The following is a 24,317-nucleotide window of genomic DNA, read 5'->3' as shown; positions in this document are numbered from 1 at the left end:
GTTGGAACCTGCACAAAGACACTGCCTTGCGGTCCTCAGGCAAAGGTCAGTGGGCTGAGCCCGGGCAGGACAGTGCAGATGTCCCAAAAGGAATTGTTGGAGTTGGAAGGGGTTTCTCAGAAATCACCCAGCCCATCTCAGGATTCGCTTAAGGAAGCACGTTTGAGTTTCATAGGAAGACACCAAAATGTCCTGGGTCTCCCCTTTCTCCTTTATGAGCGGACTCGGTTAATTCATAGAAAACTTCAGTGCAGTCCTTAAACAAAGACCAATTTCTCCTTTGCTCACCACTGTGTTAAGTGCATCCTGTTCCTTCGTGGGCCTGCATGTGGGAGTGCTTTTGCAGTTTGATCAAGTTTTATTTGCGCTATGATAAAGAAATGGGAAAACCAAGAAGGGAACATCCCTGTAATCGGGGATGCCTCAGCTTTGGGTTTTTAGCCCATTTTAATCCCCATCCTGTGTAACCTGCTGGAGGTGGCCCTGCCTTGGCAGGGGGGTCGGACTCGATGATCTCCAGAGGTCCCTTCCAACCCCAGTGGTTCTGTGGTTCTGAAATACTGCTGCTCCATGGAAAAGGTCAGGACTTCTGAGATGGAGACATCTTCCCATCGTGCTGGGAATTGGGGTAGTGCAGGAATGTGCCGGTCCCAAGTTCTACCCAGGATGAGTCTGAGACTCCAGCAAACCGCTGAGTGCAGCGCTGTGCTGTGTTCGGTGCCAGCGGAGGTTTTATAACGGGTTGGTTGTTGGGTTCAGCAGTGAATGGGAAACCCCTGCTCCTTCCCGGGACGCTCGCGGTTCTGTTAAGCACTTCCACTCAATTTTTCTTTCTGCAGATGATGAAATTCGCTTGGGATAACTACAAACTCTATGCACTTGGGAAAAACGAACTGCGACCGCTGACCAAGAACGGCCACATCGGGAACATGTTTGGTGAGTCTTGGAGCAGGGTGGGTGCAGTTGCTTTGGGGTTTTTGAAGGGCACACATCCATGTCCGTTCCTGTCTCTGCAGTGCACTGAGGTACCTGTGGTGGCCTTGATTTCTTTCCTCTTTCTGTTTTTATGACACTTCCAATACAACTCCTAGGGGTTACCTGCCCGCATCCCATCGCCGGGAATCTCATTCCTACAAACATCCCTCAATGCCCAGCCTGTATCACCTGTGTACAGACCTAGCACCAAGCATGTCTGAGAACAGTGCTAAAACCAACCAGTGTCTTTATTCAAACATGAAGGCAGTCCAAACCTGGCGATGCTGCTGTTTCTCTGATCAGATGGACAGCAGGACATGACCAAACTGAGCATTTTCTCTCTTGTTGCTCCACTGTTGAGCAAGATGTGAATCCCATAAAATATTGAATGTCTGAATCAATAGTAAAGGCTCTTTATACCATGTGCTTACTGGGCTGTATAGTTGTACTCTTTAGCAGATTACCTCTCATTGTATGAGCCACTTGCATCATTTCAGTGCCATCCCCTGCCTGTTCCAGTGGGATACTTGTTGACCTTGGAGGATATAAGTTGCTTCTTTCCTCATTTGCACTCAGAGCTTTTCCCTGCTCTGCTCACTGTGCCCTACCTTGCAGCTTTGGGGAGCTGCAAAGGTACATGTGGGAATGAATGTTTGCAGGTGGAAATAGCATCCCAGGTCTGCTAGAATGGCCAAAACCTTGAGGAGCAGCAGTCCAGTTTGGCCTCTGGACTGCAAGGGCAGGTGGCCCTGCTGGAGATGCTAGAGGAAGGGCTGGCTTTTAGTTTAGCCACAGCACAGAGAGAAACCTTGGTGCTCTGCTTGTGCCGCCACCACCAAGTCCTTTTGTTGTTCCAGGTGAGGCACTTGGCTCTTTAGTTCCTGCAGAAGTACCAAGAGCGTTAAGTCACATCTGGCTGTGCAATGCTGCGTGTTGTGTGGAAGCCACGTTGCCAGTTGCTGAGTTCTGGACGTGTGCCTTGTACTGCCAGCACAGGCTCTGTGTGACCAGCCCCTGCTCTGGTCCACACTCACTCGGTCAGGAGCAGTGGTTTGGGTTTGTTTGCCCTTTGCCTTCCCCTTTCAACACCCCAGGAGCAGCAGGTTTCTTACTTGTGAATGAATTTGCAGTCACTTCAGCAGGATTTAAGCGTTTTGTGACTTTTCAATTCTGGCAAACTTGTCAAAATTCCTCAAGGAACGTGCTATAAACAGGCAAAAGTATTGAAAGCTTTTAAATGCAATTATCATGCTGAAACAATTGGCAGTACTTCCGTTTGTTTGCAGCGTGCGGGTGAGCACTCTCAAGGAAAATGCTTGGGAGCACAAGGATTTGCAGGCAGTTGCAGAAAAGAAGCTACGTGGTACATTTCAGACTCCTGATGGGCTTTTCCTCCTTGTAGCTGTGGCTGGGAAGGAATGGGAGCATTAGGCAATCCATTCCTGCAGCCCTGTCCCTCTTGTCTTCAGAGACGTCTAGAAAGGAGGACAGGGCACTACTTGCCTTCTTCATTGTTGCCTCTTCCCCCTCCTGTCACATCGTGCATCTTTGATTCCAGACTGGATGTAACGGAGGCAAATTGGTGCTCTCTGGGCTGGAGGTGTCAATATTAAGCAGAGATTTCTCTGCAGCTGCTTCCATGTGGCAGGGGAGGAACTTTTCACAGTGTTTGTGTGCACGAGAAGCAGTTGAGCTCTTGAAGGGTGATGCGTTTTCCTGTTGTGGATGCGATGCTCCCGTGGAGGCCAGCCTGGGGGAAGGGGGGAGATGGTCTTTATCAAATATTCTCTCTAATCGAAGTAGAAATACAAAATAAACACTCACCTTCTGCTCCTTCATAGCATTCTGCTGCTCTTAACAGCCCCGAGCCAGCATCCCTCCCCTGCATCTGCCCAGGTGGCAGGAAAGTCACAGGCAGAAACCTCTCGTATCTCCACCCAAGTTCATCTCCTTTCTCCTCTGCCTTGGAAGGCAGCAGCTCACATCTGGGAGGGTATCTGTGCAGTTTCCATGCTGCTTCATAGCTGGAGATCAGAACTGCCCACTACCCAAGTAAGTGCAGGGCTGCTCTGTACAGGAGGGCCGCGTTCCCACTCACTTGGACTTCGATCTGGTGACTTGGTCTTAACTTTCTTCCTTGTCATTGGTGCCCTCCAGGCTCTATTGCTAGGGCATCAATTTCATCAAGATTCTCCCATGTTCTCATGTGGCTTATTTGTACAGAAGTCTTCTGATTGCTGTAATTCACAATCATTGCAACCTGAAAGCCCTTTCATTAAACCCACTAGCTGTGGTCCTTTGAGAAGCTTTATTTATTCATGTGTGATGCTTGGGATAAGATGCACCGTGCTAAACATCCCATTCCATGCCCTCCAGTGGGGTAAATATGTTTTATACTTGCAGCCGTTTCAGATGTGTGATGATTTCCCTGGAAATTACACCATGGAAGTGGGCAGAGCACACTAGTAGGGTGGAAGGATGATCTCTGTTAGTATAAAAGCTGCACCACAAGATTCCAGTCGGAATGGCTGCACGACTGTGGGGTTTTCAGGATGATCTGCAGCACTTCTCTCCACACTGCAGCACTCTCAAGGAAGACCTGCAGAGTATCTGGCCACTGTTAGAATCAGGCTTGTTTAAAGTTAAATGGTGTAGCTGGGCCATGGGTAAGGGTGAAGGCTGGAGATGCACAGGCGTGGATTCTGCTCCCAGTTATTTTACCCTTCCTACCCCAGCATCTCACCATTCCTGTCTTTGGTGCTGTGAACATTAAGATCATAGAATGGTTTGGGTTGGGAAGGACCTTAAGATCATCCAATTCCAGCCCCCTGCCATGGACAGGGACATCTCACACTAGATTGTGTTGAATTCCTTGGAGTGAGGCTGCTGGAGAGATGCTTCAAGATGCTCCTGTCCTGTGGTACCCAGCATTAGGTGGCTGTATTCTCATCTGCCTGCTCCCTGCGCCTGTCAGAACCACTTATTTTTCTGACAAAATGGTTTTAAACTCCTGTTAGCTTTACAGAGTTTCTCTGGCTATGGGAGAGTGAGCTGGCATCTATTTCTGCTCGTGCATCAACTGAACTGTCAGCTACATTTGGATTGCAGAGTCTTTTAACAAAGATAAGGTAAGAAGCCTGATTTTCAGATATGTCTTGAAGTGTGCAGTGCTGGCAGCAGAAGAATCCTGCTTTGACTTTTAACCTGAGCCAATTTGCTCTGAAATCAGTGACAGCAAGTAAATATGGAACCTTGCTGTGCTGTTAGTCATTTTCACCACCGAACTACACATTAGTGTATTAATGTTCGTATAAAAATAGCAATCCTTAACTAGGTTCCCCCCCCCCCCTTTTTCCCCTCTCTTCACTTGAAATCATACTTAAAATCATGCCATTGCTTTTCTCAGCGTATGCTGGGTTTGTGCATCGTTGTGAGGCTCTGTAGCTTTATTTGATGTGAATCCATGTCGCAACCGTCACATCTAGGACACAGCCGGGTCAGCAGGCCCGGGTGGTGAAGAGCTATCAGCAGCTGGAGCTAAAAGACGTAACGTGTTTAGGCTGCATCCCGATGTTGTCCCACGTTTGACTGCGTGGTGACGGAGCGCTATCTGCGCAGGATGGATAACAGTTCCTGGAAGAAGCAGTGCTCAGGCAGTGTTTGTGTACTCGGCTCAGCCCTTGGCCTGAGCTGTCCTGACAGTTTGTTTTGCGCACAAGAGGTCGTTGCTCTCGGTTGCCAGGAAATCCTTTGCTATTTTGGCTCTCCAGGATAGGGAAAGGGTTTGAAGCGCTGGGGAGGAAAAGCAGTGACCACATGGGTATGGCCAGAGAGGCCTCTAGAACGTACCAAGGTGATCCTGGCGTTCAGAAACCTTCAGGTGTTTTTCCCCTGGCAAATGCAGGGCGATCCCACCGCGCTTCCCCTGCTCTGTGACGCTGGGAGCATCCCAGCCTCTGCTCTGGACGGAGGTTCAGGTGACATCTCCCTGCAGGACCTGCCACACCAAGCTCCTTTCAGCAGGTAGAGAGCTCTTTGCCAGCCACTCCAGTGCTGGACCCAGTTGGACACAAAAGGCTCCGCATCGCAGAGTTGGTCCCTTCAAGCAGCCAGTTCTGCCTCGTGCGTTTTCCAGATGGCTGCTTCCTTCCTCAGTGGTTTAGCTCAGAAGCCATGAAGCAGGCAGGGAATGTGCCCACCTCAACTAGAAGCAACAGGAGTTGATGTATGAATATTTAACATGGGAAACGTGATTGCATGAAAATATTAATTTAGCCATATCCACCCTACCAGAGGAGAAATGGTAACCTCCAATTGTGCCATCATTTGGTGCAACTTTTCTGCCCTGCCTGTGAGGCTCTTTCCCTGTGATCACAAAATTACAAACCCCTGGAGTGTCCTTTTATCTGATTCAAATAATAATAACAATAATACTAATTGCTCTCTGAATTTGTATGCTGAATTATTCCTGCTGCACATGACACTGGATGGTTGGCTCCATGGGCTCTTTAAAGAGAAAAACATATTGTAAGGAAGGTGTTGCCAGAGCACTGTTGCTCCCTGACTTCATCATCCTTCTTTCTATGCATAATGTTACTCAGTTGAATCTTACTTTCAGGAAGGGCATTTTGAGTTGACGTTGGCTTTTACTGTCACTGAAATCTGCAGCAGTAAACTTATTTCCTGTCAGCAGGAAGCAGTGAATCAGGATATCCTCCCAGTACCAAACTGTTGGAGATTGGTTGCATGAATCATGGTAGAGCTGACATTTATGCCTGTCATGTGTTTCTTTTCCCTGCTTTCTACCTGCCAAAGATCACTCCTTCCAGGCACCAGGGTTGTCATAGGAGATGTGTTCAACTCTGCTCTCACCTTGGGTCATGCTGAAAATGGTGGCTTCCTTCAAACGTGCTGTTTCAAGCATGAGCTCAAACATGAGGGTTTTGAGCCCTAAATTCATGCAGAGATTTAAGCTTATTACAGTGGCTCAGGTTGTAACTTGTCAGCTTGAAACAGTCATTTAAAGAGTTTAAACAGAAAAAAAACCATTAATGCCTCATGTAGTGGCCTGGGGCCTTCTTCAGACACTCTTGCTCGAGCTGGACCCGGTCAGCGCTGTTGTGGCAGCATTCTTGACAAAAATAATGTATTTGAACCCAACAGATTCATCTCCTCTCAGCTGAGATGAGAAACACCTTAGAAACAGAAACAAACTCGAGAAACCCCATGGAGAACAACCTTGGCTCAGAAGCAAAGAGCAGACGCGTGTTCCAGCGTCCTGTTGGGTTCAGCCCTTCAGATACGAGGAGAGTTGCACGGAGTGGGCAGCAAGGGTTTGGTCTGAGCCTGCCTTTAGCAGGAGGCCAGGCAAACTCCACGTTGTCTCAGGGTAAAGCCATTAATCATCCCAGGCTTCCTTACGAGTCTCATGAACTTTCCATTGACCCTGAACAGAGTCCTGAGTTTAATGAGGCCTTACAGTAGAAGAATGTCTTGGGATGTGTCAGAACTACTTTGCACAGCGAAATGGAGGAGGAGGAAACAAGAACATTTAGGAAAAGAGCCCTTAGAGCAGCGAACAAAAGCAAAAAAGGAAGGAAATTGTGTGGAGATGGTATGATCAGAGAGTGTTCTTTGGGACCTCTTTGGAAGATGCTGCGGAGTAGAACATAGAGTGGCGTGGAGGAAGCAAGCCACGTGTGCGCAGTGGATGGGTCCAGGCTGTAACTGTCTCTCTTTAAGGGACCTTCTCTTCAAGCTTCTCTCGTCTTTCTGTTTAATCACCCCGTTATGGATGTTGTTTGTGCCTCATTCTGGACCCTGATTATGCGGAAATAATTGTCTAATCTTCAGAGATACCGAGCGTGTGATTAAAAGGCAGCTGCGAGTGGGAGTACTTGGACTGCTCACCGCTTCCTCGCTGGATTACAGAGGCGTCGGTGGCAGCTCCACAGCGAAAGCCGAGTTGGAGCTTTGGCTCTTCCAACTGGCTTCATCCAACATCTTAACCGGCACCCGCTGTGGCAGCTTGGTAGTAACACAGAACGTAGGGAGCTGGATGCCACGCTTGGAGCTCCTGACTGCACACAAACCCCTGCCTTGGTCAGAATGTGTCTCTCAGAAACGCTGAGGGCTCTTTGTCTTCCAGCCACCGTTTGCAGTCAGATGCTTTCCACAGGGTCTGCTGCAGACACGAGCCCACCTGCAAGATGTGCGCTATGTAAAACAGCAGAGCAAGTGCAGAGGATTTTCAAATGTGCTTTTCGCTCTGCATTTTTATGTTGGAAATATCTTGAGGCTTCTGGTTTTCATATCTGTATCCCTCTGTATTTAGCTTTGCCTTGTTTATTCAGAGGAGATGGGTGGCTATAAACCGTGTTAGCAAAAAAACCCCACTGATCTTCTGTGGTTTTATTTCATTCCTTTTCCACTCTTGAAACTTCTGAAGAGCTGAGGCAGGTTCAGAACTTGCTTTGCTGTGTTAGATCTCACATTTAGAACATAAGTGCTTTATCAGGGAGCTGTTAGAGCGGGTCCGGAGGAGGCCATGGAGCTGCTGCGAGGGCTGGAGCAGCTCTGCTCTGGAGCCAGGCTGAGAGAGCTGGGCTGGGTCAGCCTGGAGAAGAGAAGGCTCCTGAAGGGGAGACCTGAGAGCAGCTCCAGTGCCTGAAGGGGCTGCAGGAAACCTGGAGAGGGGCTTGGGACAAGGGATGTAGGGACAGGCCAAGGGGAATGGCTTTAACCTGCCAGAGGGGAGACTGAGATGAGCTCTTAGGCAGAAGCTCTTCCCTGTGAGGGTGCTGAGGCGCTGGCACAGGGTGCCCAGAGAAGCTGTGGCTGCCCCATCCCTGGCAGTGTTCAAGGCCAGGTTGGACACAGGGGCTCGGAGCAAGCTGCTCCAGTGGGAGGTGTCCCTGCCCATGGCAGGGGTTGGAGCTGGATGAGCTTTAAGGTCCCTTCCAACACAACCCATATTCTATGATCACATCTCTCTTTATGCTACTGCTGAAGTTTCTTGCCACCTTCATTATGTATCTGGTAGATTCTGCCATTCTTCTGTTCACCCTTAGGTGATCACATCTCAAACGGCTCCTGCTCCAGAACTTTCTTTTCTAGAATTTCTCCAGGTCCTTATTTCCAAATTGTTTTTTTTTTATAGATATCTACTGCCTTTTGTGATGAGCAGTCTCGTATCTCACTTGATCACTAGGTTTAACATCGTCCTCTAGGATGCCGACTTCCAGATTTGTCATGGGTTTCAAGGTTGGATTTATGTGTTCAGGATGTTGTGGAAGGCATTTGTCATTTGAAGACCTTGATACCTTTAAAACACACCCCCTTTCAGCCTCCTGGGATTGTTCTTGTTGCTAGAGTGAATTGTTTGGAAGCTCAGGAAAATCCCTTTAGCCTTTGCTGGAGGCATCAGTGTGAAGAATAGGGAGGATTTTTTTGGACTTACTAAAATTGTTCATCCTTCTTCTGCTGTTTTATTCTCAAACGGTCTGCTGCACCCTAAACCACCCTGTAATGCAGCTCCCAAAGGAAAAACAGGAGAAGAAACTCAGTGCAGGGAAAAGAAGGTATTTCAGGTCCAAGTTCTAAAGGCAGAGGTTATTTCCATACCAGTCTCGATATACCCATAACTTCCTCACTCTAATACAAACATGCGGTTAAGAACACCTGAGTTATGCCTCTTTCTTGCCCTGTTCTTGGGGGTCTCATTGCTTCACAGAGCTGGAGGATGGGAAAGCACACACAGTGTGAGTGCTGAAACGGAGTGTGCTCCAGCATGACAGCATTCCTGGTGATGGTCATCGCAGCAGCCTTGGTTTGTCTGCCTCTCGTCTCCATTTCCAAACTCAAATCTCTGCTGTGTCCCACAAGCAAGAGCAGGTAATTCAGGAACAAAGAAACTGAGGATCGAGAGAGCTTTCACTGAGGCCTTCTTCAGGCATCTGGAAGTGGAAGTTGCCTTCAGGCATTAAAATTAACACCTTTTGACTAGGCTAGAACATTCCTTCTCTCTTGGCAGGCTGCATCCTGGTTGCTGTGGGAACCGGCATTTTTAATTTCCTGACTTCTGTGTACATCCAAAATTGTAACTGTGATGTGCTCTGTCACTAAGGTAGCTCTGGGGCTTTGCAGGGAATAGAGCCATCAGAAAGCATTTGACATAGCACTTCCTGCCCTCGGAATCACTTCGGTGTGTCTCAAGGGGCATCTTCGTGAGGCTTTTTTAGGGACCTGCAATTCGTATCAGCTTGATGAGTAATCACAGAATAAAATAGGAACAGTAAGAGGTTGTTTAATCCTTCCCTTCTTCAGCTATCCCTAAGCTACCCCATGTTGGAAAGTCATCACAGGCATTCTGCTTCAGTGCTCTGCAGTGTTGAAGCTTGCACTGGTGTCTGACCTCGCTCTCCTGGGGCAAGTTAAGCTGTGACTGCTTGGCCTCTCCTGTGTTGTGCAGACGGATTTGCCATCCTGTGCTTTGCAGCATCTCTCTGCCTCTTTGCAAAACGATGCCAAATTCCCTTCAGTCTTCCCCCCTCAAGGCTGAGCAACCCCAGACCTTTCCAGCTTTAACTGCAGGGCACGTTCTGTGGCCTTCTCCTCAGGGCCATTGCTCCCCAGTGATGTCTCCAAATGAGCCAAATGTTTCTTGGTGGAGTCTGTGCCCTGGCTGAGGCTCTGCTGGTGCAGAGTGGAGCCCATGAGCCCTTCCACGTCCCTGTATCCATCCTGGGGTGGGGTTTGCTCCAGTTTCCACCATTACTGCATTGTTGGTTGGAGCTGCAGTTGTGATCTGCTGATGCCTCAACACTGTTTGCTGTAGCAAACCATGTATTCTTTATGCTTCATGGTTCGTTGTTCTTCCCTCAGGGCGAAACACATTGTGTGTCCTTATTGGATTGCATCCTGGTTATTTCAGGCTATTTTCCCAATTTGCTGAGATTATATTGATACCTAATCCTGTCAAGCAACATGCTGGAGAGCATTTGGAGACTTTCAGCCAGGGTCTTGTTGATGGGACTTCAGCAGTGTGGGAGAGAAAAGGAAGAAGATGGACAGATGGTTTCAAGTGGTGGAGTTACCATGGCTTGGTGTGTTCATGCTCATCAGCTGAGACATGGTAATGGGCCACTGGCCCTCTGCGTTCACAAGTAACATGTATTTAGATTCTGTCATCGTTGATTATTAGGAATCTTAGCTCATGTGCACAAACCTGAGTGCTTAGCAGGATAGGGGTTGACAGGAGGTGTCCAGGCCCAGAACCTCCCATTCTGTTGCATACTAAACACATAATTAATCCCATTGACTTTCTTTTGAGGTTCCTCTATGTTTGAATTCTGCCCTCACATCTGGGCTCACGTTAAGGACCAGGTCATTTCTGAGAATGTTCTGTGAGAGGTGATGTTTGCTTGTCTGGACTATAGATAAACCCACATCAGGGATGAGGAGTTTTAGAACCCAAAGTAGAACACACTGTCTGTTCTGCAAAGCCCTTCCAGCACTATCTTATCTGCTGATGGAAGTCTGGTGCCTGGCGTTACAAGCTGCATCTCCCTCCTGGGCTGTCATAACACACCTGCCACAGCCGCTTTTTAGGAAGAGAGTTGGGAAGATAGAAGGGCACCTTCTTCCTGCTTATTATAACAAAGTGTCTCTCCTTGGAATAGCAGTCTCTGCTCATTAACTGCTCCCTGGGTCTCCTGGAGCCCATGGATAATAATTGCAGGTAGGATGTGCGTGTTTGTTTTAACAGGCCTGTTGGGACTCCTCGCGTTAAACGATGCAAGTCCTTCAGGAGCTATGTGAAGTAACAATAAATAGTATGTAATCAGATTACCTTTACCAGATAAAATTAATTGCAGGCATCCAGAAGAGGAGAGACCAGCAGTGGTTTGCCCCACTAGTACTGCTGCTCCTGTCTTAACCTTCTTGAACTGTTCCTCCCAGGATCGCTCCTCGCTTGCCGAATTACCTGTATTTGCCAGAAGCAATTTCCTCCGCTTCACCGGCATCTGAGCCCCGTTGCCCAAAAAAGTGCTCCCTTCCCAAAGGAGCATTTGAATGATTATTGCTTTCAGTTTTCTGCTGCGCTCTCTGGAGCCGGCAGAGTCTGCCTGCGGTAGAATCTGCGTGTCATGGGTTGGGTACGTGTGGAGAGTGGATTTGCAGTTATCTCTCCTGTATCGGGGATTGTGCTCCCGAGGCTCAGTCGAACTGCTTCCCCCTCTGTGACACTTTCAAGTAGGAGCAGTTTGATTTGAGCTCCAGGAGGTCTGGAGTCACGCAGTGATGGGACAGTGCCTGGTGTTAGAGGATTGCTAAATGATGAAAGATGGTTGGAGAAACTGGGGAGAAGGGGATTAAAGTGGGGAGCTGCTGCCAAGCATTAAACGCTTAAGACTCAGTCGGCAATATGTGCTTATTGTCTGTCTTCTCTCCCCTTCTACTGAAGGAAGCAGCTATCTGAAGGGCTGTTACTGTGACAAGCAATTCATTTTTATGCTGAACACCTTTCTGTTTCTTTCCCCAGTGTGCAATAAGAGTATTGCTAACCTGTTCCCACCAGCCTGATCTCCACAGACACATTCTGCTTTACCACGTTCCTAAATGAGCATGAGCTTTCTCTTTCTGTCTCTCCCCCATCACTTGTTCAGGGGAGAGCTGCCAGTGCTCGTTCAGTTTGAATGATAGACTTAATTCTTTGGGGGAAATGGATATTTGAAAACCATGAGTGGTTCGTAATCCAAAAAAGCTGTTTCTTCCCCAGCTGGAGCACATTCTGTATTAAATTTGATCATAGCAACCTAAAAGCCAACACTTCAAGATGCTTCTCTGTGATGCCAGATTCACCTAGAGACTGTGCAGCACATCTGCTGACACCCATTGCTTGGTGCAGCTGGAACCCTGAGTCATTATCACTCCCTGTGAAGTCGCTCCTGCTGACAAGGAAGAACAGATTGAGCTGTCTTGTGGGCCAGACGTTTGGGCCATCTCCCTAATGCCTTCAAAATCCCTTGCCTTTAGGTGGGAGGTGCATCATCCTTGCTTGGCAGATGGCTCTTTCAAGGTGGTGTTACCTTTTAGTCTCTGCACAGTCTGATGTACCACAGGCTCTGCTTCTTCCCAACCACATGCTCCGGTATTAGCAGCTCTCCTTCTTCTAAGCAACTTTTCAGGGAATGATCAGCACTTTGATCTTTCCTTAGTTGGAGCGAGTGTGATAGTATCCACCTTGTAGGGTATAGGAGTAGGTTTTGAGTGGATTTAGGTATAGAATCACAGAATAGTTTGGGTTGGAAAGGACCTTAAGAGCATCCAGTTCCAACCCCTGCCACGGGCAGGGACACCTCACACTAAACCAGGTCACCCAAGGCTCTGTCCAACCTGGCCTTGAACACTGCCAGGGATGGAGCATTCACAACCTCCCTGGGCAACCCATTCCAGTGCCTCAGCACCCTTACAGTAAAGAACTTCTTCCTTAGATCCAATCTAAACTTCCCCTGTTTCAATTTGAATCTGTTACCCCTTGTCCTGTCACTACAGTCCCTGATGAAGAGTCCCTCCCCAGCATCCTTGTAGGCCCCCTTCAGACACTGGAAGCTGCTCTGAGGTCTCCACACAGCCTTGTCTTCTCCAGGCTGAACAGCCCCAACTTTCTCAGCCTGTGAAGCTCATAGAGTGACAATAACTTCAGCATTATGTTGAGTGATGCCCTGCAGTAGGTCCACAAAGTATTTCTTCCCGAACTGCAGGAAAATCAGCATCTTAGCATCAGATGATTGATAGCTGAAGAGATCAGAGCCAGCTGGTAGCCTGCAAGGCAGGGTCATGGGCCTGTCCGCCACCAGAGCTAAACCTGGAAGGAATCACGATATGGCAGGGATCAGAGGTGCCATGACAGCGTCAAGGAAGCAGGGCTGGTGTGCTGGGGTCTGCGGCGCCTCGGCACGATCCACCCCGTGTCTGTTGCCCCTGCTGCAGGGCAGGACAAGCAGCAGGGAGAGGCAGGCTCTGAAGGCAAGCAGCCTGGTGAGCTGCAGCCATGGCAATGTCCGTGTGTTGCCTTTGCCTGGAGGCTCCCTATGGTGGGTTCTGCTCTTCTGCACCCTCACCCCCTGCTCTGCCCATCAGGGGTGAGGGTAGCTGGGGGATAACCTTTCAGCCAGTATCTGCAGGGAAGGGTGAGGGAGATTAATGTGAAGGAGATGGAAAACAACCTTGGGTATGAAGTGTTCTGTGCCGAAGTCCCTGAAGGACAGGTGCAGGGGATTCTTTGGAAAGGAAATTAAAATGAGGTTGCTCAAAAGCTAATGGATTATATATTTTTTGTAGTCTGCAGCAGAATGTGGTGATAAAAAAAACCCATAGATCTTTTCTAATTGGGCTACTTTGTGTCCCCTTTATCTCTCCACTGCTGCCTTGTTACTCAGACGCAATTTGTTGAGTTTGCCTTACGTAAAGGGAATGCAGTTACTCTGTGTTGTAACTATCAGGTTCAGGGACAAAAACCTCAGGAACTGAGAGGCAGTGGCAAGGCTGTAACTCAGCTCTGGTGGAACTGGCTTTGCTGGCATGGTCTGCAGTACATAGGTGCTGTTCACAGGCGGCTGGAGGACGGGGTTATAATGAGGCACTTGTGAAGGTGTAGTTCTTTCTTCCTGAACAGGCCCATAGCCTGTTTCCTAGTTCCTTTTGGGGTTTCTGGTTAACTTGTGTCAGCTGAATAAATAGCACCAGCCATGTCCTAGAGGTCACTGACAGCCGGCTTGATTCTACTTGGAATGTGAGCAGGTTGGTTTTCTGCTGGAGAGTATCTTCTGGAACCGGAGCATCCCTCCAGGTGCTGATGCCTCATGGGAGGTTCCTGTGCTTGAGGGCAGCTCCGGTAGGACAAGTTAAAACTCAGCTGGTGGGCTTGGTTTTGTGTGGCCGTTCCAGGGGGGAGATGAGCAGGTCCTGCAGGGTGCTTATGAGCAGAGGCAGAAACATGAGCTGAGACAATGGTGGGTAAACTCAAGTGATGGAGGCAGATGATGAGAGAGCAGCGGACTGGGTGACAGGCCAGCACATGAGGGACTGCTTCCTTAGTGTCAGAGGCACAGCATGTGCCTTGCTGCCTGTTGACTCCTGTTTCTTGTCTTGCTGCGGTGGGACTGAGTAGAATAGACTGAAGCTTTGGTCAGCGGAGGCAGCACTTCTCCTCAACGTGGATTTGTAAATCTCTTCATTTCTGTAACCACCACGTTACCTTTATCTAGATGCTTTCCTCTTGGAGGCAAATGCATCCTGGTATTTTGCTGGCAAAAGAAACTAAGGCCCAGAGCAGGCAGGGAACTCTGGCCTAAACCTGCATCCTAAGGAGCTCAGGATCCCCACACTTGTGCTGCCTGAGGCAGAGCACTCTGCAGAGAGCACGGGCAGATCTCTGCTGCAAAGCACGTTGTCCAAGAAGCTGCAGTGGTTTTCACAGTTTCCCAGGGCCAAGGTGAGGAACTGGACAGTGCCACCCCCAGAGTGTCTGGTGACGTGATCCCAGCCGGCTCCCAGGCTTCTTGCACAAAGCTCTGGATAAATGTCAGCTTCAGCCTGGGCTCCGAGCACTGTCAAGGAGAAAAAGGGACCAAAGGAACAGAAAAGCAGCGCTCAGAGGTGGTCGCTTTCCATTCTCCTGTTTTACCAAGGCGCTGATTCTGATCAAAGCCAGTCCCGGCGTTTGAAGCCGTCGCTGCCAGCATCACCAGAGGAAGGGATCGCAGTGTTTTCGGTTCTTGTTCTTCCCTGCGTCGCCCGCACCCCAAGAGGTGAAGATAAATAACGGTAACGACTGGAGTCTTTTGTGCTTCGCAGTTACCGAGTGCTTCGTGTTTCGTAGGAACTGCATCCTCATTTTTATTCCAAACAAGATTTCAGCTCTAATTTCTGTTTTGACAAATCCGACCTGACATCAGAGCAGTGGGAGTCAAGACCTTTCATTTTTGATCTAGGTTTACATTGCGCTGATCTAAATTCCTCCCCCTTTCGCTCCTGCCTTTCAATTGTAAACTTGGTTATTAAAGTTTGCAGAAAAAGCTATTGGAAACTCTGCTCTGTACCATATAAACAGGCCCGCTCTATGCAAGATTAAGTATGATAGCTTCCTAATGACTTGTGCTGTTCGTTTGAAGCATTGGCACAGTGTGTTACTGTACAGACTTTTTAAATGGCTTTGTTGAAAATGAAGGATTTGGTTTCTGTTCACTGAGAAACTTCATAAAGGCTCATTTGCCAAATGGCAGGGCCAGGCCCCCTGGGGCTTAGTCTCCATGACATCGGAGATGACATTGCTTAACCTCCTTGCTCTAGTGCTTTGGCGCTGCCTGCTGAATAGTTGTGTTGGTGAGGTTAGGTTGGGCTTCCATCCATCTCTGTGGCAGAGAACTCATAGTAGCAGGTAAAGCAACAGCAGGGCTATGGGAATAATCTAAATGCAGGTGATACGGCACGAAGTAGGATTTTATTTGAGCTAAATCCTCCCATCAGGGAGATGTGTTGAAAAGCTGGTGAAGATGCTTCCATCTCCGGCTGCTTGGGAATCATAGAATGGTTTGGGTAGGAAAGGACCTGAAGATCATCTGGTTCCAACTCCTTGCCATGGGCAGGGACACCTCACACTAAACCAGGTCACCCAAGGCTCTGTCCAACCTGGCCTTGAACACTCCCAGGGATGGAGCATTCACAGCTTCCCTGGGCAACCCATTCCAGTGCCTCAGCACCCTCGCAGTAAAGAACTTCTTCCTTAGATCCAATCTAAACTTCCCCTGTTTCAGTTGGAACCCATCACCCCTTGTCCTATCGCTCCAGTCCCTGATGAAGAGTCCATCCCCAGCATCCCTATAGCCCCCTTCAGACACTGGAAGCTGCTCTGAGGAATCCTGGCACCGTGTCCAGTGTTGCACAGGCAGTGCCCGTAGGCACACGCTCAATCCATCGTTATTCCTTGCAGCTAGCCTGCAGAGCTGGTGGGGTTGGAGGCAGGGAGCCAGCCTCATTGCAGGAGGTGTATGTGCCGGTTTAGCCTTGCAGCAGGGCGGCCACACTTGAGGTCCTGCAAGCCACCGTGTTTGGTGGCTGCCCAGGATCACAGTGGCTGTGGGAGCTGGGCAGAGTGGCTGGTAAAAGGCACTTCTCCTTCCTGATGGAGAGAGCTATTAAAGACCCCACTCTCAGCTACCCATTGCTGAAGCATCGCTTCTGCAGCCTTTTTAAAGACTCTCAAGGGGCAGACTTGCAGCTGGGAGCCCTTCAAGTCTCATTTCTGGCCCCTGATACTCCCAGTTGGCTATTTTGGGAAGGAGGGAGTGATGGAAGGCGACTTTCTCTGTCCCTCCCATCACAGCTGCTCCACTTGGGCTGGAAATTCCAACGTTTGCTAAGCTGTGGAGGCTGAATAGGTCCTGGGGTTGGGCCTCTTGTTTAGCCTTTGGGAGAAGCAGTTGCAGGTCTGTGTGCTACGTCTGGGAGCAAAAGGACTTAACAGGTAGATCCTCAGCCTGTAGGTACCATAAAGGGCAGAAGGAAGAACAAGGTCTTGGTCAACTGTATGAGCTGGTGCAGGGAGCATGGCACAGGGGTGTTCTGTGAGATGCTGGAGTGGAATGCAAGCTGCTGGACTGGCTGCCCCTTCTCTTTGGGCCTGTTCTTCTGCATCCTACTTAATACAAACCCTCTTGAGGTAGGTCCGAGGTAAATGCTTTGTTATCAGTGAGTCACTCTGTTGCCTGACTGTTGTCTCTTCTCTTGTCAGTGAGTCACTGACACCTCATTAGAGCTGCCTACAGACCCCAGGCCCTCTTCCCACTGGAAGGAGCGTGGTGGGGCTGTGTTTGGACTGTATCAACTGAGGGATGGCGTGAGGCTGCAAGGTGGATGGGTTTCCTCTGTTACAGGTAACAGTTAGCAGTTTGAACTGGTAAGAGCAGGAGCAAAGCAGGGGAAGACAAACCCTTTTCTGAGCACAGCAAAAACCACAATTTATCTCCTGGTGCCAAGGGAACGCATTGAAAATATCCTGGGTGCTCTCACAAATGCTCTGCGGTCTCTTTGGTTTTCATTTTTCTTTCTTCTTAGCCTGGTTCTGTTCCTCTTTCCTGATTTTTGTGCTTCCCTTCAGTCCCTGCTCACTCCTCAGTCCCGTAATAAAGCGTACCCAGGACTGTGCAGCTCAGCTTGCTCTTGTTTGCCCGCAGGGTGCAGAGGAGGCAGAGGTCCTTGCAAGCTGAAGGTCTTGACCTTGGCTGCAAGGAGCCCCTATGAAAAGTTTCTCTGACATAAACTGTCTCCTGTTGCGTGCAGCTCCCACAGAGACTGAAGGAGAAAGAGCTGGACCCAGGCTAATGTCACAGTCTCCTGATTAAAGGCAGTTCTTTGGTGTGAAGACTTTGTCTTTTGCTCTGCAGATCATCTTCCTAAAGAATGTGATCCTGTCCTTTGAGCCCTTTCTAATGGAGGGGCTCAGCTGTGCTGTGGGAGCAGTGCCTGGATCAATGTTCTGGCCTGATACAACATGTGGGCACCCCTTGCTATGGAAGCAAGCCTGGGTTGTAAATGCGAGCAGATGCCAAGTGTTCACATCAGCTGAATTCACATGGGGCTCAGGAAAGCTTCAGCAAGTCGCATGTAAACTCGTATTGCTCGCCTGAGGATCAAGCATGCGGTTTCTGTTGCATACCTGATGCTGGTGGGTTTGATTTTCCTGTTTCTGCCTAAATTGTCGGGTTTGCTTTGCAGATAATGGGTAGCTAAAAGGAAGTTCACAAATGCAGCAGCAGTTGTGCTCCTTCCACAGTTGTACTTAGTCCCTGCTTGGTGCTTCGCAAGTGCTTTTCAAGTCAATTAGCCCTTACACGTTTGGCAGGAGGTAGGGCAGGTATGCTCCACCTTTGATCAGCCCTCATGACCTCCCTTTAAACTATATGCTGAGAAGAAAGCTGTTCCCTTTTCTGCTCCAGGCACAGGCCTGTGGGATGCTGGAGGAGAGCAGGGCTGTGATTGACGTGCAGAGGGGCCCCGTGTGCTACGCGGAGGTTCTCCACTCACCTCACGTGGAGGCTTTCACCCTTCACAGTCCTCGCTCAGGTTTGAGCTGCACCTCAAACCTGGCACTTCGTGACCAGTCTTCATCTGTGTTCTTTACAGATAGCACTACTGTTAATTGCCATGAAGGCCACCCTGAGACTGAGTTGCTTGAATGGTCTTGCTCCTCCAGGCAAGCATTACAGCCCATTCCCACTGAGGCTGTGGGGAACGGGGTGTGTTCAGTGCCACCTCCTCCCCGTGGAGCGCCCCATTCAGCACCTTTCACAAGCAGCAGTTAATGGGATGTTTGTTGGTGGTTTCTGTGGCAGCGTTCACAAGCGAGCGGGTGGATGCTCATTGCTCTGGGTGGGTGGAAGTCGGAACAGAGCAGCCTTGTTGCCAACATGGATGTCTCCATTCTTCTCATGCACAAAAGAGCAAATACACGTGGGGCTTGGACGGGGTGGTACAGGACCTCCTTCAGCTCAAGAAAAGATGAACCTTTGTATTGCTACCATGAGCTGCTGCTTCTGGTGTTCTGCTGCTCCCTCAGGGCTGGAACTGCAGGCCCTGCTGCTTGCTGCCACGAAGTCCTCCAGTTCGAGATGCCCCTGGACAAGCCCCTGTGTTGTGCCTGAGGTCCCAGTTCTTCCCACCACTCCCAGTGCAAGGTTCCTCCTTCCATTCAGGATGGCCGTGGGCTCTCACTGGGCAGTGTAGGAGCTGGTGTGGATTCCAGAGCTCTGTCCTTCCCTTTTGGCCATCGGTGAAGTGACCTTGCCTCTCCTGTATCTCCACCCCAAGAAGCCAGTTTTGCAGCAGGATCATAGCACACAGGGCCTTAGATTTGTGGGGGCAGGTAGAATCTCAAGCATGGAATCCTGCTTAAATCATTGCTACCATTTCTGGGTACTTCCAGAAGGGTTTCTTTTGAGAATTTCATGGTTTCTACATCAAAACTCCCTCAGAGGGAGTACAATGAGGCTGAAACCAGTAATTTAGAGTGGGGAGTGTCAGCAAGAGTCAAAAGTGACAGAGTGGGTTTTGACTCCGTTTCCTTCTGAAGCTGCTTCCCCTTTGATTATATCCCTCACATTACAACGTGCAGATCCGGAAAGGTGACTGGTTTTTAACGTCTCTCAAAATAAGCAGCATGTTAAGCAAATACCACCACCTTTGTAAGCGGTGCCTGTGTATTGTAATAAACATGCTACGGTATGTATAGCACCATCTTTTGACAGCTGAGTGTAATCAGAGCCGTTGGACATTGTATCATGAGCTCTGTCCTGATGTGATGGAGCGAAGTCTGAGCAGGAAGGAAGATGCTCCTATAGTGAAGAATGAACGTGCCAGTGTGCACAGGGGAGTCAGGATCCTTCCTCTGCATCCTCTGTCCTGGCAAGTACCAGGGTGCTGATGCCCGGTTTGCTCTCTGCATGGTTGTGGAGGTTCTTCCCTGTCATTCCCGTGACGGCTGAAGCTGCCGTGGTGGCTCTCGCTCTTGCGATGGCCGCAGTTAGGTGCAGGAAGAAGGCAGCCGTGCAGTTTGCAGTTGCTTCAAAGCTGGTGCAGAAGAAAGGAAGCATCAACAAGACCCTTGTACCGAGCACGCAGCCTGCGGTTCTTCACATAGCCGCAGTTCAGGGGAGTGTTTAAACAAATGTTTGACAACCCAGCAGGGAAGCAGGCTTTGCCTTCCGTGGTGTCAAGCACAGGGGAGGGAAGCTAAGCAACTCCGAGCTACGCTTTAGTGAGCGTGTTCCCAATCCCCAGTGCACTTCATGTATTTATCGCACTTACTTGCTAAAAACATACAAGGCTTCCTCAGTTCGAGCAATATTCTTCACTTCAATTGATCATCCCAGAAACTTGTCTGTCTCTTTGCTCAGTTTGAGCAAATCCAACTTTTCTCCTTGTCTCTCTGTAGATTATGAAAGGCTTCGTGGATTAGATCATGAAATGCAATCGAGCCTGGTGGTGTTGCGTGCAGAGTATCACAGTGATGGGCTGCGCTCAGGTGGCATTGCCTTTCCTTCTCCTTTGAAACTGTTCTGCCTGCGTTGCTGTGAGCTGCTGTCTCTCCCTGCTAATAGGAATGTGCATAAAGCTCACATAATCGTTAATATTGAAGAATCATTAAGGCTGATAAAAGCAGCTCTGGCTGCGATTATGTTGTTCTTCATGGTCACTGCTTGTGGAAAACATGATAGACAAACATCAGCTCAGCTGCCTTTTAGAACCCACCAGTTGATCTAGTGGCTGTTTGACTCCATCTATTGCACACTCGGAGATAGCTGCAGTTAGATGCTCATTTTGCAAGCCTGCAGGAATAAATGGATTTCTAGAGGCTGTCTCTGCTGCCCTCATCCTTTTTCCACAGCCCCTGTTTCTGATGCAGACAGCGTCCAAAAGGCAGCAATCTGTAGCTGAGCACTGAAGTCTAGGTTGGCTTTTTATTAAGGCAATGATGTGCTGACTGGCGGAAAAGTGTCAAAACTGCAGTCTTGTAACATCAACAAAATAAGGCAGGTTGCCTTCCTCATGGGGACGAGTGCTGAAAGCAAAACGGAGCCCTGCAGGAAACCAGTGGATCTGAGCACTTCTGCTGTGGGAAAAGCATCCGCAGTTGCTTTTTTCCCTTAATAAGGAAAGACCAAAGTCCGAAGGTTCATGACTTGACTTGCCTTTGCCTTCCTCTCCCCTCTGCAGTAGTTCTCAACAGTGCATCCGGCCGGGTTTTCCCTCTCAAGCAGAACTGGAATTGAAGTAACACGGCAGGTGTTACAGGAGGGAGCATGCAGTGAAAGGCTGGGAAAGCTGGGGGGATTTGGGGTAGTGTTCTAAAGTCTGTAGGTGAGCAAAAGGAACTGGCCTGCAGCAAATACAGACATGTCTCAGGAAACCCCCTGGGCACGAGCGGGGTGTGTGAGGCTTTGTGCTTACAGTGGGAAGGGAGATGATGGGGACAGAGCCTGTTCAAGAAACGAAACCTGAACCTCATCCAAGTGATTTCCAAGAGACTCAGCTCTGGCTGTCAGGGGGTGGTAGGAGCGGGGCTGCAAAGGAGCTGTGTGTGTGGGCCCGCACGTGCAGCCTGTCACAGCAACACAGAGGCAGCTTCACGCTGTGGCCCTGGTGCGTTACATGTGCGGAGGGATGAGTGATGAGGGTTCCAAACTGGGATCCTCCACGTGAGCATTAGTGTTTGCAGAGTTACCCAGGAAAGCAATGGCCTTTGTAATGAAAGCACAGAGGGGTTTGAGGCACAGTGTGCTTCCCTACCCTTGGCTTTCTCGTGCTAGGGAATGCTAACAGAGATAAAACTAGCACTGAGATGTTCCAGACCCAGGGTTGTCAGCATGTCTCATTTAACCTCAACTGCTACAAGACTGACTGCCTCCACAGCCACTGGAGTTTTCTTGGCATGCCGTGCCATGCCATGCCACGTCATTCTGTCTCACTGGAAGTTGTCCTGCAGCCCGTCTGTGTAAGACAATGCTTGGCATGCAGTTGTTTTGCATCAATGGTCCAAGTTCTCCGTTGGCATTTGCTTCATCTGCATGTGTCCCATTGCCATCTGCTGGAGGCTGGTGCGTGTGCTCCTAGGGACTGTTGTGCCAGGCAGAGGAAGGGAGCTGCCCCTGAGGCCACCCACTCCCTGCTGAAGATGCGTTGAGGTTAGTTCCTGGTCTGTGCTGCTGGTGATGTGATAGTGCTGTTCTCTGATGTCCTGGTAACCCTGGGTCATGGGATGTGCCTCTGATAACAAACACCGCGTCAAGGACAGAATGACCAAAGTCCTGTCTTGGATGCTCTTGCACAATAAAAGCACCAATTCTCTCACCTACGCTTGTAACTGGGTTAGAAAGAGGCTGAATTTTGGGTTACAGCTGAACAAAGAGTAGGGGTGGGATTGCCAAACAGCTTTGGTGTAGACAAGACTGGGAAGCAAGGCCAAGGCGTGCAGCATGCCCGGTGGCTTCAAGTGTGGACCCTGAGCTCTTCCTCGGGGGTATTCTTTCAGAAATGGAAACTGGGCCTCTCCAAAGCAGCCTGTTTTGGATAGCAGAGCTCACTGGTCCTGTTAGCCACAGCCAGTCTGGACCCCATCCAGACATCCCCACTACTGGGACTGGAAGCTGCTGCCTGTCCCAGCTCCTGCGGATTGATGTACAGCTAAAGAAGACTGCATGGATGGGGCTTCATCACGCTGTTCTGTTTGCAATGCAGGAGGCCTTCGAGGAGCTACAGTGGTAGATGCCTTAGATACTCTGTACATCATGGAACTCGAGGAGGAATTCCAAGAAGCAAAGAAGTGGGTGGAGAAGAGCTTTGACTTGAATGTGGTGAGTCAGTTCCTAGGAATGCCTGTCCGTGTCACCAAAATTCCCTGTATTTGGTCACTTCTGATCACAGCTTTCTCAGAACCATTTGGGGAGGGGAACTGTGGAGTCCGGGGAGGGGAGAAACCACTGTCATGATTCTTCTGCCTATCCAGGGCTTCCAGCCAGGGGCCATCAGCTCAGGCTCCCAGTGTCTACCTGGAAATGAGATTCAGTGTTTAATGTTTCTTGTGTTTTGGTCTGGGTTACAAAGGCAGCTGTAGTCACTAGATACGCCAAGGAAGTTTATTCATCAAAGAACAAGTTCTGTTTCATCTCAGTTAAATGTCTGCTTGTGGTAAGACAAGTTTTCCTTTTGCATTCTGTAGATTAAGATGGAAAACGCTGATCTCATTGACCGGGTGCTTTGTTGGTATGTCAGTGCTGCGTGCACAGCAACGTGCAGTGTCTCCACAAGTGTCCACACTCCACAAGTGTCTGCACTTGGAGCACTGTCTGCAGATCATGTCTTCAGCATAAGATGGACATGGAGCTGTTGGAGCAAGTGCCTGGATTTGGAAGGAAGGGCATCGCTCTCTGGGCCCCTGTCCAAGCCACTTCCCAGAGCTAGTGTTAGAGCTGCTGGGCCTCTGGGTGCAGCACAGTGCTGTCAGATGAAGGATGCTGTCCTTTATCTCACTTTGTGGATGGGGCCCCTTGCATAGCTCTGACCGTTGTCTCCCAGCCAGCTCTCCTAGCTCTCACGGGAGAGCTGATGGGACCTTGTCAGGGGCATATGGAGAATGTTAAAACCCGAGCAGGGTTTAAACTTTGAGGTTTTTAATGCTGGCCCTGTTGTCTGTTGTGCAAAATGGTTCTCCCCATTGAAACAATGCATGCAGCTGCCTCATAGAAAAGCATCATTTGGGAGGGCACGACTGACATTCATGTATTCATAAAAGGAAGACCACATCTGATAAATCTGGTGAATGCTCTCAGTACGTTACTGAATCAATAAACAAGGGACAAAATCAACCGGGAGATAATTTATCTGGATTTCATAAAAGCTTTTAATCTTGGCCTGCAGAATAGATTGATCTGCAAAGACAAGAGTGAATGCTCTGGATTGATCGGGGGAGTCAGGCAGCGCAGCAGAGGGGGAGAGGAGGGAAATTCATTACAGGTTGGCTCTGTACAAGGAGCACTGATAGTCCAGAAACGGGGCTCCACTGCCTCTGGTTGAACCTGGGTGCCGTGATGGCTCGTGCAGTTTCAATCATCATCTGAAGGAAGCACCTGCTCTGCTCTGTAACCTGCAGGTGTTTGGAAAGGGCAGGCTAGTGCAGAGGTGTGGGTGCCTCTTTGTTGCTGTGTTGGTGGAAAAGCTTTCTGAGTTTTGGCTCTATCCACGTGAGGGTAGGAATCTTTTCTCATGCAGATTCAACAGCCAGAAGCACCTTGTTTTTGACAGTACGTTTTGCATGCAGTCATTTTGACGTTGGCTGCTCATCAGCTGAGTAGGTAGAGCAAAACGTGTTCCAGGTGAGCGTGTTCTGAAGTGATTCAGGGAAGCGTAGCCACGTGCATCTGCTGCCTGTGGTGGTGGCACATGGACACCACGCAGGTTGTCTCTGTCAGCGGGCCTGCCACAGGCTCCCTGCAGGCTGCGGTCCTCTCTGAGCCTGCAGATGAGCGAGTTCTTGAGTGACAGCAAATACCTGCCAAAAGCAGGCAGCACACCGGGTCTATCTGGTGCAGTGCCCTCTTCACAGGGAAATGCAGGAAGTCGTTTTTCCTTGTGGCTGCACAATTTTCTCTTAAATGAAGCATTTCAACGGGCAGATTTTTGCCCTGAACTAACTGACAGCTTTCTGCAAGGCATGACCCAAGTCAGGGTTGGATGGATGGACAATGCACCTGGACGTACTGTCAGCTGGGGATGAATAGGCAGTT

The 24,317-nt window shown here is 49.4% G+C and overlaps 1 protein-coding gene across 1 annotated transcript in view; it reads left to right on the top strand.

Annotated features, from left to right (window-relative positions):
• The window catches only part of MAN1C1 (mannosidase alpha class 1C member 1), a 57,249-nt gene that overhangs the window by 17,364 nt on the left and 15,568 nt on the right, over positions 1-24,317 (top strand). The window contains exons 2-3 of the mRNA XM_062632759.1: positions 840-936; positions 22,273-22,388. Of these exons, the coding sequence (XP_062488743.1) occupies positions 840-936; positions 22,273-22,388 (213 nt within the window). The remainder of the gene's footprint in view (positions 1-839; positions 937-22,272; positions 22,389-24,317) is intronic.

This window comes from Pezoporus occidentalis, unplaced genomic scaffold (assembly GCF_034315485.1).
Source record: "Pezoporus occidentalis ecotype Australia unplaced genomic scaffold, CSIRO_AGI_Poc_V1 ctg397, whole genome shotgun sequence".
Lineage (NCBI taxonomy): Eukaryota > Metazoa > Chordata > Aves > Psittaciformes > Psittacidae > Pezoporus > Pezoporus occidentalis.
The sequence above is the reverse complement of the archived record's forward strand: the minus strand, read 5'-3'. Positions and strand labels throughout refer to the sequence as shown.